The sequence below is a fragment of the Euprymna scolopes genome, chromosome 46, assembly GCF_053919585.1.
Source record: "Euprymna scolopes isolate OS-2025 chromosome 46, ASM5391958v1, whole genome shotgun sequence".
Lineage (NCBI taxonomy): Eukaryota > Metazoa > Mollusca > Cephalopoda > Sepiida > Sepiolidae > Euprymna > Euprymna scolopes.
The window spans coordinates 214,967,048-214,981,401 of record NC_136527.1 but is presented as its reverse complement, the minus strand read 5'-3'; the positions used below and the strand labels follow the sequence as shown (position 1 = coordinate 214,981,401).

Genomic DNA, 14,354 nt, shown 5'->3' with positions numbered 1-14,354 from the left:
AGGTGGTTGACTACTTCTTCATATAGTATGGATTCCAGCAACTTACTCATGCACAGGAGACTTATAGGTCTGTACTGACGGTCACTCAAGAATTTGTTTACGTTGGACTTGAAGATGACCATATCGTAATCAGCTGGAAAGCAGGGAAACAGAACAGAGTTCTACAAGCGTGCGGTTCTAAGTAGTATGTAGGGATTTGGGCAGCAAGATGTTGGTTCACGTTGCACTTGAACTTCTGAACGTCAGTACAGTTGGGGAAGCAGGAATCTGGAATGGAATTCCAAAGTCTAGCGGATCTGGGGAAGAAACTACTGGAGTAGAAAGATCTTTTACATCTAGGGACTTCTACAATATGGGGGTGGGATTTTGCAGCCTGTCGGGTTTGTCGAGGGTGTTTACGTCGTGGGGGCACAAGTGCTTGCAGTTCGTCAGAGCATTCACCATTAAAATACTTGTAGAACAGGCAGAGGGATGCAATGTTTCGTCGATGGGACAAAGGCTGAAGCTTAGATGCCAGTTCAGGGCCTATCAGATTTGCGACTCTCTTTTGAACCTTGTCTAGGAGCGAGAGACTAGTAGCCGATGCACCAGTCCAAATATGACAGCAATACTCCATACATGGGCGAATGGTTGCCTTATAGAGGTACAGGATACTTTCGGGTGTGAGTAGTTTTCTAGCACGGTAGAGAGAACTCACCTTCCTTGCAGCGGCCCTGGCAATGCCCTCGATGTAATTGTTCCAACTCATGTTTCCTGTGAACGTTAGGCCAAGGAGCTTGAAAGACGTACTCTCAGATAAAGAGTCGTTGGCCATTGCTATAGGTGGTAGAGAAGGTTTCTTGTAATTATTGAATGAAACTAGTCTAGTCTTGGTGGCATTGAACGTGACCATCCATTTTTGTCCCCATTCCACTACAGATTGGAGGTCATCTTCTAGAGTTTCTGCCATTTCTTTAGATATGTGTTCATTTGTTTTCCTGTCGTGTCTGTTATAGAGTGTGGTGTCATCAGCATATATACGCATCTCAGAGGCAATTTTGTCGGGGAGGTCATTTATGAATATCAGGAACAGCAGAGGTCCAAGGATAGACCCCTGAGGCACTCCCGCATTTATATCATATTGTTTAGATGTACGACCGTTGAGGACAACCTGGATTTTTCTCTTATCTAAGAAGGATTTAATTATGTTAAGTATTCTACCAGTGATACCGTATGATCTAATCTTCCTGAGGAGACCCTCATGCCATACCCTGTCAAAAGCCTTAGATATATCTAGAGCTACCGCTCTGCCCTCCCCCGCATTGTCCAGTGAATGGTATATACGTTCAGAGATTACAGTTAGGATGTCTGCTGTGGAACGGGCTTGTCTAAATCCATATTGTTTGTCAGTCAGAAGCTTAGTATCTGTAAGGTGACGGACTAGAGCATGGTTGATTAAGGTCTCAAATATTTTGGCAAAAAGTGGGAGGAGGCTAATGGGGCGATAATTTAATGGGTTAGTTCTTTCGCCAGAATTCTTGAATACTGGTACCACAGAAGCAGTTTTCCAACAGCCTGGAAAGCAAGATTTATTAAGGCATTTGTTGTAGAGTTTGGAGAGAACTGGAGCTACTTCAGCTGAGCACTTTTTTAATAGCACAGCTGGGATGAGGTCGGGTCCATATGCTTTTGAAGTGTCAAGATTTTTTATGATAGCATGTACTTGAGCAGGGGTGATTTGTAGATTGTCTAGCGTGGCGTCTGTCCGCATAGGAAATTCAGGTAGGGGGTGGTTGGAAGGGTCCAGTGTGGAGTTTGAGGCAAATCGACTGGCAAGCATGTTAGCCTTTTCGGTTGCTGATCAAACAACCTCGTGATTGTTGGTTAGTGGGGGAATTGTTGATTGCCCATTATTTACTACACTGTTGTAGATTTTCCAGAAGTCACGAGTTCCTAGTTTTTGTGCTTCAATGCGTTTTTAGTGGTTTCCATAAATTCTCTCTTAGCTGTCGCTATTTCTTTCTTAACATTACTTCTAGCTTCTATGTACATACTATGTACGTCTAAGTTTAGGTTTAGGCACAGATAAAGAGTGGGGGAAATTATTGATAGTGGTTGCAGCTAGAAGAGTAATTAAGAACTGTTGGTTTTGCTTAAAAGCATAGATTTAAAAAAATTAATCTATCGACGCCATCTTGACAAGTACGAAAGATAGCTTTCTCCGCAAAATAACTAAAGACAAAAATCAATAAAAAAATATGACAAATTAATACAATGAACACTTGGAACAATCGTGATAGAACGGCTCGTAAAAATCTGGATTTTTATTAAAAAATATTTGTAATTTAAAAAAATAACTCAATACTTGAACATTTGTGATAAAAAAAAAGAGATAAAGTCAATCAGGTTTCTTGCGAAATATTTAAATTTAAATCCCATAAATAGTTTCCAGCCTTTTCATCTTCTTTAACATCTGTTGCAAGCTTAATTTTTTTTTTTCCGCAAATTCAGAATCACTTATTTAAAATAAGAAAAAAAAAATCATATTCCAAAAATCACATAAACTGATTGAATAGGTGGTGTAGTAGGTCTGTCAGAAATTTCGTGAAAAATAGTGAATAATTCCACCCCGTCTTTCCAAGCTTATAACTCCTCGAAAAATGTAATCCAAACCCTAATTTTTCTTTTAATTAAAGGAGCAAGGACCAAGGTGGCATTAAAAAAAAATAATAAATAAAAAAAACGTGTATTTTTTTAAAAAAGGTTTTAAACTTTGGACTTTACAGGTAAATTTCTAAAAAACACTACTTTTTTTGTTTTAAATTTGAATATATTATTTATTGACCTTCTCTCTTCAATTTGTGATATATAAAACTTTGGTGAGTAAATTAATTATTTATTTTTTAATAGAAACTTGAAAAATGGGGGGGGGCGTGAATTAAAAAAAAACGTTTGTCTAAAATATTATATTCGGTTTATTGGAAAGAGCATAACATTTCACATTGACCCTGAAAATATCGTAATAGAAAAATTTTGATAGATTTTTAAAGTTTAAAAATTGAAAAATATTGAGTTCGTAAAATTCATTACTGTTTTCTAAAAAATAAAAAAAAATATTTCTATTACGTTTAAAACAACTTTAATAGTTTATTTTGGAAGTATAATCCATAAAGAAAATAAACAACCCACTTTTAAAAGAGAAATTACGAGTTTTTTTATATTTTATTCGCAGTTTCGTGTTAGGGGTGTCAAAAATTCCTACAAAAATTCTGATACACCTCCTGCCCAGATGTGGCAACAGTACTCCATCCTTGGCCGTTGTGTATAATTTGAGCCAGAGGTAATTCAACGTCCGATCAGCGTTGCTCTAGGTATGTCAGAAATTTCTGATACAGCTAGTGGTGTAGTAAGAAACAACAGTAAGCAAAAAAAAAAGTGGTAGTAGGGTTAACGCGAAGGAGGGAAAGAAGAAGATGAAAAAAAAAAAAAAAAAACATAACGACGTTGCCAAATTTAAGCATAGTCAAACGTACGATCAAATGCTTCGCCGCATGTGTATATATATATGTGTATATATATATATATGTGTGTGTATATATATGTACATATGTATATATATATTTTTTTTTTTTTTTTTTTACAAAGGCATCACCACATTATCAAGGCCCAGAGGCCACTCAAGGATAAGGGTTAAAGAGTGTACAGTAGAAATTGGTCAATATAGTAATCATTAGTAATGAAAATTTGGTAAATTTAATAACTTATATGGAACGGCTCATCAAGAACTTATTTACTTTAGACTTGAACACAACCATATTGTAGTCAGCCGGAAAGCAGGAAAACGGAAGACAATTCCACAGGCGTGCAGTTCTAAGAAAGAAACTTTGTTCATGGAATCTACGTTTAGGTTTAGGCACAGATAAAGAGTGGGGGAAATTATTGATAGTGTTTACAGCTAGACGAGTGTTTCTTGTGAAAGTTTGGCGAGGGGGGACCATAGATTGAAGCTCAGTCGAACACTTTCCATGAAAATAACGATACATCAGAGACAAATCGCAACATCTCTTCTGTGAGATAGAGGTTGCAAGGAGGAGAAAAGGACATCTCCTACGAGGCTACGAAGTCTATTTTGAACTCTATCAAGGCAGGACAAGTCCTTTCTAGCAGCTCCTGCCCAGATGTGGCAACAGTATTCCATCCTTGGACGTACTTGGCTCTTATATAGATAGAGAATTGCATCAGCAGTGAGATATCTACAGGATCGATAGAAAGATCCCGCCATTTTTCCAGCGGCCTTGGCAACAGATTTGATATACGTGTTCCATTTAAGATCAGGAGTAATGGTCAAGCCCAGAAGCTTGTCAAAACTTGAGGCCTCCTGAAGACGAGAGCCATTCATTTCAATTGATGACAAATGTGGATTAGAATATATATGTATAGCTGTGTATATTTATATATATATATATATATATATATATATATATATAAGCAAATATTATTAAATGCAACGGAGACACTTTGCTTCATGATCCTTTTTTTTTTAATTTTTCGATTTCACGCATAATCTTTTTTGTATCAAAATCCAAAATATAAATAAACGTTCCATAATTGTTGCTGTCACGAACGCTTCTGATTCGTTTACGAATCATCGTCAGGTATTCTTATTTTAGCTGACAATAATGAAGTGATATAGCATTTAGGAATAATAAAAAATAGAAACTGGTTCTTACTTTTTGGTTTAAATATTAAACACTCCAGAGAAAAGAATGTTTATATAATTCAACATAACAGAAAGCGAGCAACAGTCGGACACAAAAGAGTCGGACACAAAAGAGTGAGGATAAGCTGACACATTTTCTTCACTGCCAAAACATCCCTTCACTGATGTCAAACAACCGTTGTAACTGTAAAATCCAAAACTGTTGTCAATGTGAAATCTACAAAAATATTTTTTAGATCAGTGGTGTTGTGTTTTAGTCACTGTGTGGATACATTGTAGCCAAGATCAAAATCCAAAACTGCTGTCAATGTGAAATCTACAAAAATATTTTTTAGATCAGTGGTGTTGTGTTTTAGTCACTGTGTGGATACATTGTAGCCAAGATCAAAGTGTAGTATCTGTTCAAATGCCACACTTCAGTTTTGGGTTTGTATTACTGTACAAACAGATTTGAAAAAGTTGTCAACAAACAAATATATAAAGTTTTCACAAACGGTTTACGAAAGTCGATTTAGAAATTATATAGACTGAAAAGCATATTTGAACGACCGTCCACAGCGAATGTATAACACGTGCTCTTTCTCAAATTTTGGCATCAATAGTTTTCTTCCTACAAAATTAATATTTTTCCTGTGGATCGTTGAATAAAAATATAATTTGATTTAATTCCTTCAAGAAAATACTTTGACCAACTCAGAATTATTTTTACATACATCTTTAAAAATAAGGACATAACTTGTCAATATAAAATTTATACCTAAAATTTTATAAAAATATAAAAGTTATTTTCAGTTAAAAAATAAAAATGTACGAATAATGTGTTGGTTCAACTTTTTGGTTTAGAAAGCTAATAAGCAAAGCACTGTATAACACGTCCAGGTCATTTTTTTTTTTTTGGACTAGCCGTAAAAAAAAAGTCAGTAGTATGCCCCCTCCCCACCCTATTCAAAAATTTTGATGACCCTTGCCTTAGATGCATGCCTTATCAAAAACTGAGGGTGCATCTCTCTCAGTGGTTTTAAAAGCCCCCCCCCAATACGAACCTTGGAATTTTTACACCTATAAATATAAAAGCGAAAATGTGTGTATGTATGTGTGTTTGTTTGTATGCGTGTTTGTATGTTCACAAAAACTTTCCACACGGGTCACGGATTTTCGCCAGATCGGTATCATTTTAAACTTCCAACCTTCGCCCAACAAATATTGAAAAATTGGCCAAAAACGTTAATTTTTTCACCCTGAAATCATCACTTTTCTAAGGGGGGGGGCCAGCAAAAATCCTCCTCTCATGACGAATTCGCTTCTACGCATGCGTCATACGACGTCATAACTTGGTTTACTTTAAATATTTGAAAAAGCAACACAATTTCGGCGACGTCGTCTTAGCTCAGCTGCTTAGAGTGCGGCCTCATTATCTAAACGTTTTGGGTTCGAATCGTGGTGTGGGATTTCTATTTTTTTTTTTTTGATTTTTGAAATTTTAATATTGAAGCAGGGTTATTTAAGCCATTTTTCAAACATTCATTTTACTGTTTTTTTTTTTAATTCGCTTATTCTCATACAAATATCCGTGCATGAGGTCGCCAAGCTAATAAAAAACCTAGATTCCAGTAAAGCAACTGGCCCTGATGGCATCCCAATTATAGTGTTAAAAAAGCTTCAACCAGAACTTGCTCCCATACTTACGAAACTATTTAAGCACTGCCTTAAGGAGAAGTGCTTTCCGACCCCCTGGAAGACCTCATCAGTTTGCCCTGTTTTTAAGAATTCAGGTGATAAGTCATCTCCCTCTCAGTACAGACCAATAAGTCTCCTCTGTGTTATGAGTAAGTTGCTGGAATCAATATTAAATAGAGAAATAGTCAACCACCTCAGCAGGAATAACCTTCTTAGTGACACACAATATGGTTTCCGCTCTGCAAGATCTACACCAGATGTGCTGACGGTTATATCCCACAGGATTAGTGAATCTCTTGACAAAGGCTTCCTTTCTAGGGCAATTGCTCTTGACATATCAAAGGCCTTCGACAAGGTATGGCATAAGGGTCTACTTCACAAGATTTCCAGCTACGGTATAACTGGAAATGTTTTCTCAATCATTAAATCATTTCTCTCCGATAGGCTTATAAGAGTAGTGGTAGATGGACAAAAATCGGAGGCCTGCAATATAAATGCTGGGGTCCCTCAGGGGTCAATCCTGGGCCCAACTCTCTTCCTGATCTACATCAATGACCTCCCTAAACACATACTTAAATCATTCGTTGACATCTATGCTGATGACACGACCATCTACAGCAACACATCAAAGGCTGTAAATGACAAAGTTCTCTCTGATTCTCTCTCCTCTGATCTCGAGCGTGTGGTTCAGTGGGGGAAGATGTGGCTAGTTACCTTTAATGCATCCAAAACCAAACTCCTATCCTTACATCATCAACGCTCTGATCCCCAGCTGGCATCAATTGTGATGGATGGCTCTCGTCTGGGTGAGGCCCCGTGTTTTGACAAGCTTCTGGGTTTGACCTTTACTCCTGATCTGAAATGGAACACGTACATCAAGTCTGTTGCCAAGGTCGCTGGGAAAGATGGTGGGATCCTTCTACCATTCCAGAAGATATCTCACTACTGATGCAATTCTCTATCTATATAAAAGCCAAGTACGTCCAAGGATGGAATACTGTTGCCATATCTGGGCAGGAGCTGCCAAAAACAGCCTATCATGCCTTGACAGAGTACAAAATAGACTTCGTGGCTTAGTGGGGGATGCCCTTTTCTCTACCCTGCAACCCCTCTCTCACAGAAGAGACGTTGCGAGCCTATCCTTGTTTTATCGTTATTTTCATGGCAGGTGCTCGTCTGAACTCCAATCCCTGGTCCCCCCTCGCCAATCGTTCACGAAAAACACCCGTCTAGCTGAATCCACTGTGAAAAATTTCCCCCACTCTATATCTGTGCCTAAATCAAAACGTGGATTCCATGAACAAAGCTTCTTTCTTAGAACTGCACGCCTGTGGAACTCTGTTCCGTCTGCCTGCTTCCCTCCGGACTACAACTTGGATGTCTTCAAGTCTAATGTTAACAAATTCCTAATGAACCGCCCCCTTAAGTAAACACTCCATCAAATCTCCACACTAACGTAATGTACTTGCAATAACCCTTATCCCTGAGTGGCTTCCGGGCCTTGATAAGTGGTGATCACTGTGTAAAAAAAAAAAAAAAAAAAAAAAAAAAAAAAAAAAAAAAAAAACCCCACCGACCACACACACCCAAAAACACCCGGGCAATGCCGGGTACCCCCGCTAGTGTATATATATAAAAGCGAAAATGTGTGTATGTATGTTCGCTTTTTGTGTATGTCCAAGAAAGGCTTTTTTCAGAGAAGCGGTCGGTCGGCTTACAACTTCTTAAAACTTTTTATATCACACAGAAATTATATCTCCGAGTTAACAATGGAGCTCGCCTGTCTACTTAATTTGCTCGACTTCGGGAAGATAAATATTCAACATTTGTCGCTCGCCGCATGTGGATTAGTCCTTTTCCTATAATAAAAGCGACACTAATTCTGGCAGTATTTTCCGTCTATCGGCGGAAATGTCCGAAAGCAATCAAACTTGATCAATGTGGAAATATTTTCCTTATATCAAACAATTGCTACTCAAATTGGACAAGGGGAGCTGGTCGCCCCACCCACCAACATCTTGGGGAAACAAAAATTAAAAAAGTTTTCCGCAGTAAATGAAATACTATCCCGCAGTCAAAGTTGACCTCATTAAGTCCTTAAAACGTGCACCTGCCAAATCTAAGTAATTAAATAAATTCAAACGTGTTTCCGTTAGTAATCTCGCGGTGGGCCAATAGTTAACGTCGGACGCTTTTTTTTTTTTTCACACTTTAATTTCCAACTTCGCCTCAAGGGTTCGGGTTCGATCCTCATACTCACGTACCAAAATTTTTTTTTTTTTCATTTAACCCCCCCCCCCCAGTTTTGATTTACCCAAAACCACACACGCCTCCAAACACCCAGGCAATGCCGGGCCCCCCCCCCGCTAGTAACACATATAACCAATCCTCATCTCAAAAATTCAGAAACATAATCTTTTAGAATGGTTGCTGGAAGTAATTAGTTTCAGATCTAGAAACAATGGATTTCTGTGTGTTTCTGTGAAAGCACTAGATGCTGGGTTGAACCACAGCTGATTGTTGCACTTTTGCTGAAATTCCTTGGAGAGTATGAAACGGTCTATACCAACAAATAGACTTCGTGGTTTGGTGGGGGATGCCCTTTTCTCTCCTCTGCAGCCTCTCTTCCACAGAAGAGACGTTGCGAGCCTGTCTTTGTTTTATCGTTATTTCTATGGCAAGTGCTCGTCTGAGCTCCAATCTATCGCCCCCCACTCGCCAATCTTTCACGAGAAACACCAGTCTGGCTAAAACTACTGTCATTAATTTTCCCCACTCTTTATCTGTGCCTAAATCCAAACGTAGATTCCATGAGCAGAGCTTCTTTCTCAGAAGTACACGACTGTGGAACTCTTCCGTTCGCCTGTTTCCCACCTGACTACAACTTGGACGTCTTCAAATCCAACATAAACAAACTCCTGACAAACCGCCCCTTAAGTAAGACACTCTATCAAACCTCCAATACTAATGATTACTACAATACTATCTCATTGATTACTGTACACGCAATAACCAGGTCTGATACTATAGAGGACACATTCTTTTTAAACATGAAGTGTAGAGGTATATCTGATATAAATGTTCCGAAGTCACCCTAATCAGCCACTGAGTATAGATATACAGTACGACGGGGGAAGGGGGTATCCAGCGTTGCCCAGGTATGGAGAGGTGGCATAGTACGGAACTTCAGGTGGAGAAAGGTGTTAAGAAAAAAAAAAAAAAAAAGGGAGCAGGCAGGCAGGAGAAGGAAAAGAAGGTAAAAAAAAACGTAACGTCTTAGCTGATGCATCCATCACGAAACTGGAAGTCACAAGTGTGGGGGGGAGGAAAGGATGGAATGGTCTGTCATGTGTTATTTGGTGAGGTAAAGAAATGGCAGAAACACTAGAGGATGACCTCAAATCTGTAGTGGAATGGGGACAAAAATGGATGGTAACAATAACTAGCGGGGGTACCCGGTGTTGCCCGAGTGTTTGTTTCCGGGACGGGGGGGGGGGGAGTTTTAAAAAATGTTATGGTAGGTAAGTAGGAAGGATCAAACCCGGAGTCATGAGTAAAAGTAGGAAAATAAAGTGTGAAAAAAAAAAACAAAAAAAAAAAACATCTGCAACGTTAAGTTCGGCCACCAAGAAAAGTCCATTCCAGTTGTTTAGGAAAAAAAAAAAAAAACGACTATGGTAGGTCGGCGCGAACGTGAAAATATAATGTGAATTGTCCAGCACACTAACCACTACGCCACAGAGCACTGCAGCTTAGTTTAGTGATGTTAAATAACTTCACATGAAAGAACTACGAAGCCAAACCGGTGTTCTCTTCTCAACTATTCCTTGTGAACGATCCCCAAACGGTGTTAAGTGGTGGCAGGGGGAGGAGGAATTTATTAGAGAGAAAATATTTTACCACTTCCATTGATCTTAACCGATTTTGGCCGTGACTTCTCAGCAGAAAAAGTATAGAAATCTAAGATTATCGAGGAATTTGAGAAATAATAAGCCTATAACACACCTCAGATATTGTTCTGCCGTTTGTGCATATTATATTTGCATGAAATATCCTGATTTTTAATCCTATTAAGGTCAAAATCAGACGGGAAAAAATGAGTTCATTTTATTTATATAGAGATAACTATATAACATTATTAAAACTGCAAAAGTATTTATGTAAACTAGCAGAGACGCCTGGTGTAGTCCAGTCATAAAGTACGCTTAAATATGATATTTAATTCTTTCAAATTTCATATATATTATTATAGAGTTAATTTTCTTGCGATTTTTATGTTATAAAGTTGTGATTTTAAAAATAAAAAAATATATATCTATATGACTTAGTTTGAATTGAAACCGAAACCAATATATGAAAGAAAAAATATATATATACATATCTTCTATAAATACATGAATTTTTATATATATCTATGAATATAAAAGCGAAAATGTATGTTTGTATGTGTGTTCGCTTTTTCTGTATGTCTACAAAAGGCTTTTTTCAGAGAAGCGGTCGGTCGGTTCACAACTTTTTAAAACTTTTTATATCACATATAAATCGTAATATCTCACAGTTAACAACGAAGCTCGCCTGTCTATTTAATATGCTCGATTTCGGGAAGATAAATATTCAACATTTGTCGCTCGCCGCATGTGGGTTAGTCTTTTTCCTATAACATCTTCGGGGGGAAAAAAAAAGCGTTCCGCAGTAAATGAAATACTATCCCGCAGTCAAAATTGACCTCATTAACTCATTAACTGGCAAATCCAAGTAATTAAATAAATTCAAACGTGTTTCCGTTAGCATCTCACGGTGGGGCAATGGTTAACGTCGCACGTTTTTTTTTTTCACACTTTAATTTACAACTTTGCCTCAACAGTTCGGGTTCGATCCTCATACTTACCTACCAAAACATTTTTTTACCCCCCCCCCTCCCCGGAGTTTCCACACACACACCTCTAAACACCCGGGCAACGCCGGGTACCCCTCGCTAGTATATCTATAAAAGTGAACGTGTCTGTATGTCTATGTACATTTCCCTATGCAATAATTCTGTCAATTTTAAGCCTACAGACTCGAAATTTGATATACAGGGTACTGAGATTTGGGAAAATCTATGATCGGTTTTCGGCCGGAAATTTGTTAACGGGTCAAAATTCAACGATTTGACCTTTGAGAACTCTACCAAACTCTTCCGCTAATTTGGCGGCTAAACACTTGAAATTTTTTATATAGGTTCCTTGGACATGGACCTAACTTAATAACTTGATTTGAGCCCAAAACAATAAATGTTAAGGGGTCATAATAGGGTTCAAAGTTAAAAAAATTGACCATTTTCTTGGTTTTAATTTTTTTTTTTTTTTTGCTCAGCATACACCTCCAAACACCTGGGCAACGCTGGGCACCCATGCTAGTATAATATAATAAAGCTAAATGTCTGTGTGTGTGTGTGTGTGTGTGTGTGTGTGTGTGGTCACGAATAGGCCCCTATATGGTTAACTATTTTGAAAAACTGATTACATATAATGATAGAAGATGTATCGAGACACAAGAATGGGTATGTTTGATCTGGCAGAACGGTGGTTCATTAAAATTGTGGGGTCTGCGTTTGCACCTGGTCCACAAAGTATGGAAAAAAAAAAATTTAAAAATAAAAAAAAAAAACGTTTACAAGTGTTTTTAATATAGATGTACATAATAATACTTTGATAAGTATGTTTTAACTTAAATAGGGATGGTATAATAAAATTGTGGGGTCTGCGTTCGCGCCTGGCCTCCATAGAATGGAAATAGGCACAAACTTTAAGACTTTGCATATCTATCTGCATAAGTATACTTTGATAATTATGTTTCAGTTTGAAGAAATATGGTATAATAAAATTATGGGGTGTTCGTTCGCGCCTGACCTCCATAGAATGGAAATATGTCACAAAGTTTAACAATGTTTTTTAATATAGATCCACAGAATATTGTGATAAGTGTTTCAGTGTGAACAGGTATTGTATAATAAAATATGGGGTTTATCTATTTTATTTTTACTTTCATCATATTTTGCTTTGGTTTTGATACCCCCAAATTCGAAGTTATCTCTTTAGAACCGTTCCTTTTCATAACCTATCATACTTTCATAAATCAGAGTCCATTTTCTGTAGGCTGTTTTTGAACGCAGTCAACGACGGGTACGTTTGCTAGTATATATATATAATATATTCAGTTAGCTGAAGGAACTCAAGTATATATAACTAAACTAAAACCAAAACTTAAGAATTCTTGGTAAAATTATTAAAAAAATTAATGACTTGAGTGCAATATAACTGAAATTGAAACCAAAACTTATAAGTTCTTGGTAAAATTATTTATTACAAAAAATGAAAGTCCATAATTAAACGACAGTCGTATGTAATGGATAACACATACGCTATTCTATTAATATATAGATTAAAAATATCTTCAACATGGCGGCCATTTTGGAAATGTAAAAAAATGGTCACTGGTTCTGTCCTATACTAAGTCAAAACATCGGTCATCATTTTAGATTGTTTTTTTTTTTGTTTTTGTTTTTTTTTACACGGTGGTCAGTGGTCACCACTTGTCAACATGGGGAGGTTGTTTTGTAACTATTCTGTACTTTCACCTAACAATTCAATAAACGAAATATACCGTACAAAAAAGGCGGATCTGAACGAGAATCACCCCCCTCCCCTTAGAACGGCTTTCGGAATAAACACCCCAACCTCCCTATGTTAAGAACGGTTTTCGTTTTTTTTTTTGCAATTTTTTTTTCAGTCAATTATTATTGATTGGGTGGGTTCTTGTTCAGGTCCGCCAAAGTTTTAGAATGAGTATTCGCAGGAAACAAGAAAATGGCGAAAATAAAACGGGTTTGTATTACTGTACACATAGATTCGAAAAAGTTGTCAAAAAACAAATATATAACAAATAAATGTTACCAAAGGCAAGATAAGTTACTTTTCTACTAACTGGATAATTTTTTAGTGTTTTTATTTAATGTTAAATGTTTATTCAGCTCGAAAAACATACAGTGCTTGCTTACCGATGTCGGCGATGTATTAGAAAATTAAAAATGACACCCGACTCTCTTTGAGACGGTAAGTTTAGGAACATAAGTTAAAAATAAAAAACTAGACAAAATACTGTTAAAAACTCGCTCAATGCTACCGTGACATAGGCTGACATATATTCGGTGGGTTTTTAACAGTATTTTGTATATATGTTTTATTTTTAACTCATTTTCCCCAAACTTACCGTGTCAAAGACAGAGTTGGGGTTGGGCGCCATTTTAAAATTTCCAATACATCGGTAAACACTGTGTTTTTCGAGCTGAATAAACATGTTACATTAAATAAAAACACGAAAAACATATCCCGATGTTTTTATTAAATTGTAAGGTTAAAGTATAGAATAGGTACATAACACCCTCTCCCTGTCAAGAATGGCTTTCTAAATAATGTTATCATTTCAGTACGGATCAAGAAGTGCACTGCACTAGTACCACTTAATAGTAATACAATCCCAATAAAACTAATAAAAAAAAAATTGACAACTTACGTTTCTTCGTTTTCTTCTGTATCATTCATTTTTGGTGTCTGGAATTTGTGTTTTGTTTTGTTTTTTTGGTAGAGATCTGAAGAAGGTACCACCCCTCAATTGAATTCCGATGTAGACGAATATTTAACTTACACTAAAGAACTATGTATATATATATATAGATAGATAGATTTATTATATATATTATTAAAAGAAAAAGACATGTTTACAAAAATGAACTTGAATTATTAAGTATTAAAAAAAAAAAAGTTTAATTTAATTTTCTAGCCAAAAAAAGTCAGAATCCAATTTTTAGAGATTTAGTTTGGTTTATATATATATATATGTGTGTGTGTGTGTGTATACAATAAAACTAATCAAGTTATTATATCAACAGAAAGGGCAAGGTCTTCTCCTTTGCTTGTGTTAATTTTTAGAAATCGTC

At 36.8% G+C, this 14,354-nt stretch overlaps 1 protein-coding gene across 1 annotated transcript in view; it reads right to left on the bottom strand.

The window, feature by feature from the left end:
* The window catches only part of LOC145271041 (E3 ubiquitin-protein ligase MARCHF5-like), a 69,017-nt gene extending 54,916 nt beyond the window's left edge, over positions 1 to 14,101 (bottom strand). Inside the window, exon 1 of the mRNA XM_080126591.1 lies at positions 13,931 to 14,101. Within this exon, the coding sequence (XP_079982717.1) occupies positions 13,931 to 13,959 (29 nt within the window). The 5' untranslated portion in view covers positions 13,960 to 14,101. The remainder of the gene's footprint in view (positions 1 to 13,930) is intronic.
* Positions 14,102 to 14,354: the final 253 nt, after the last annotated feature.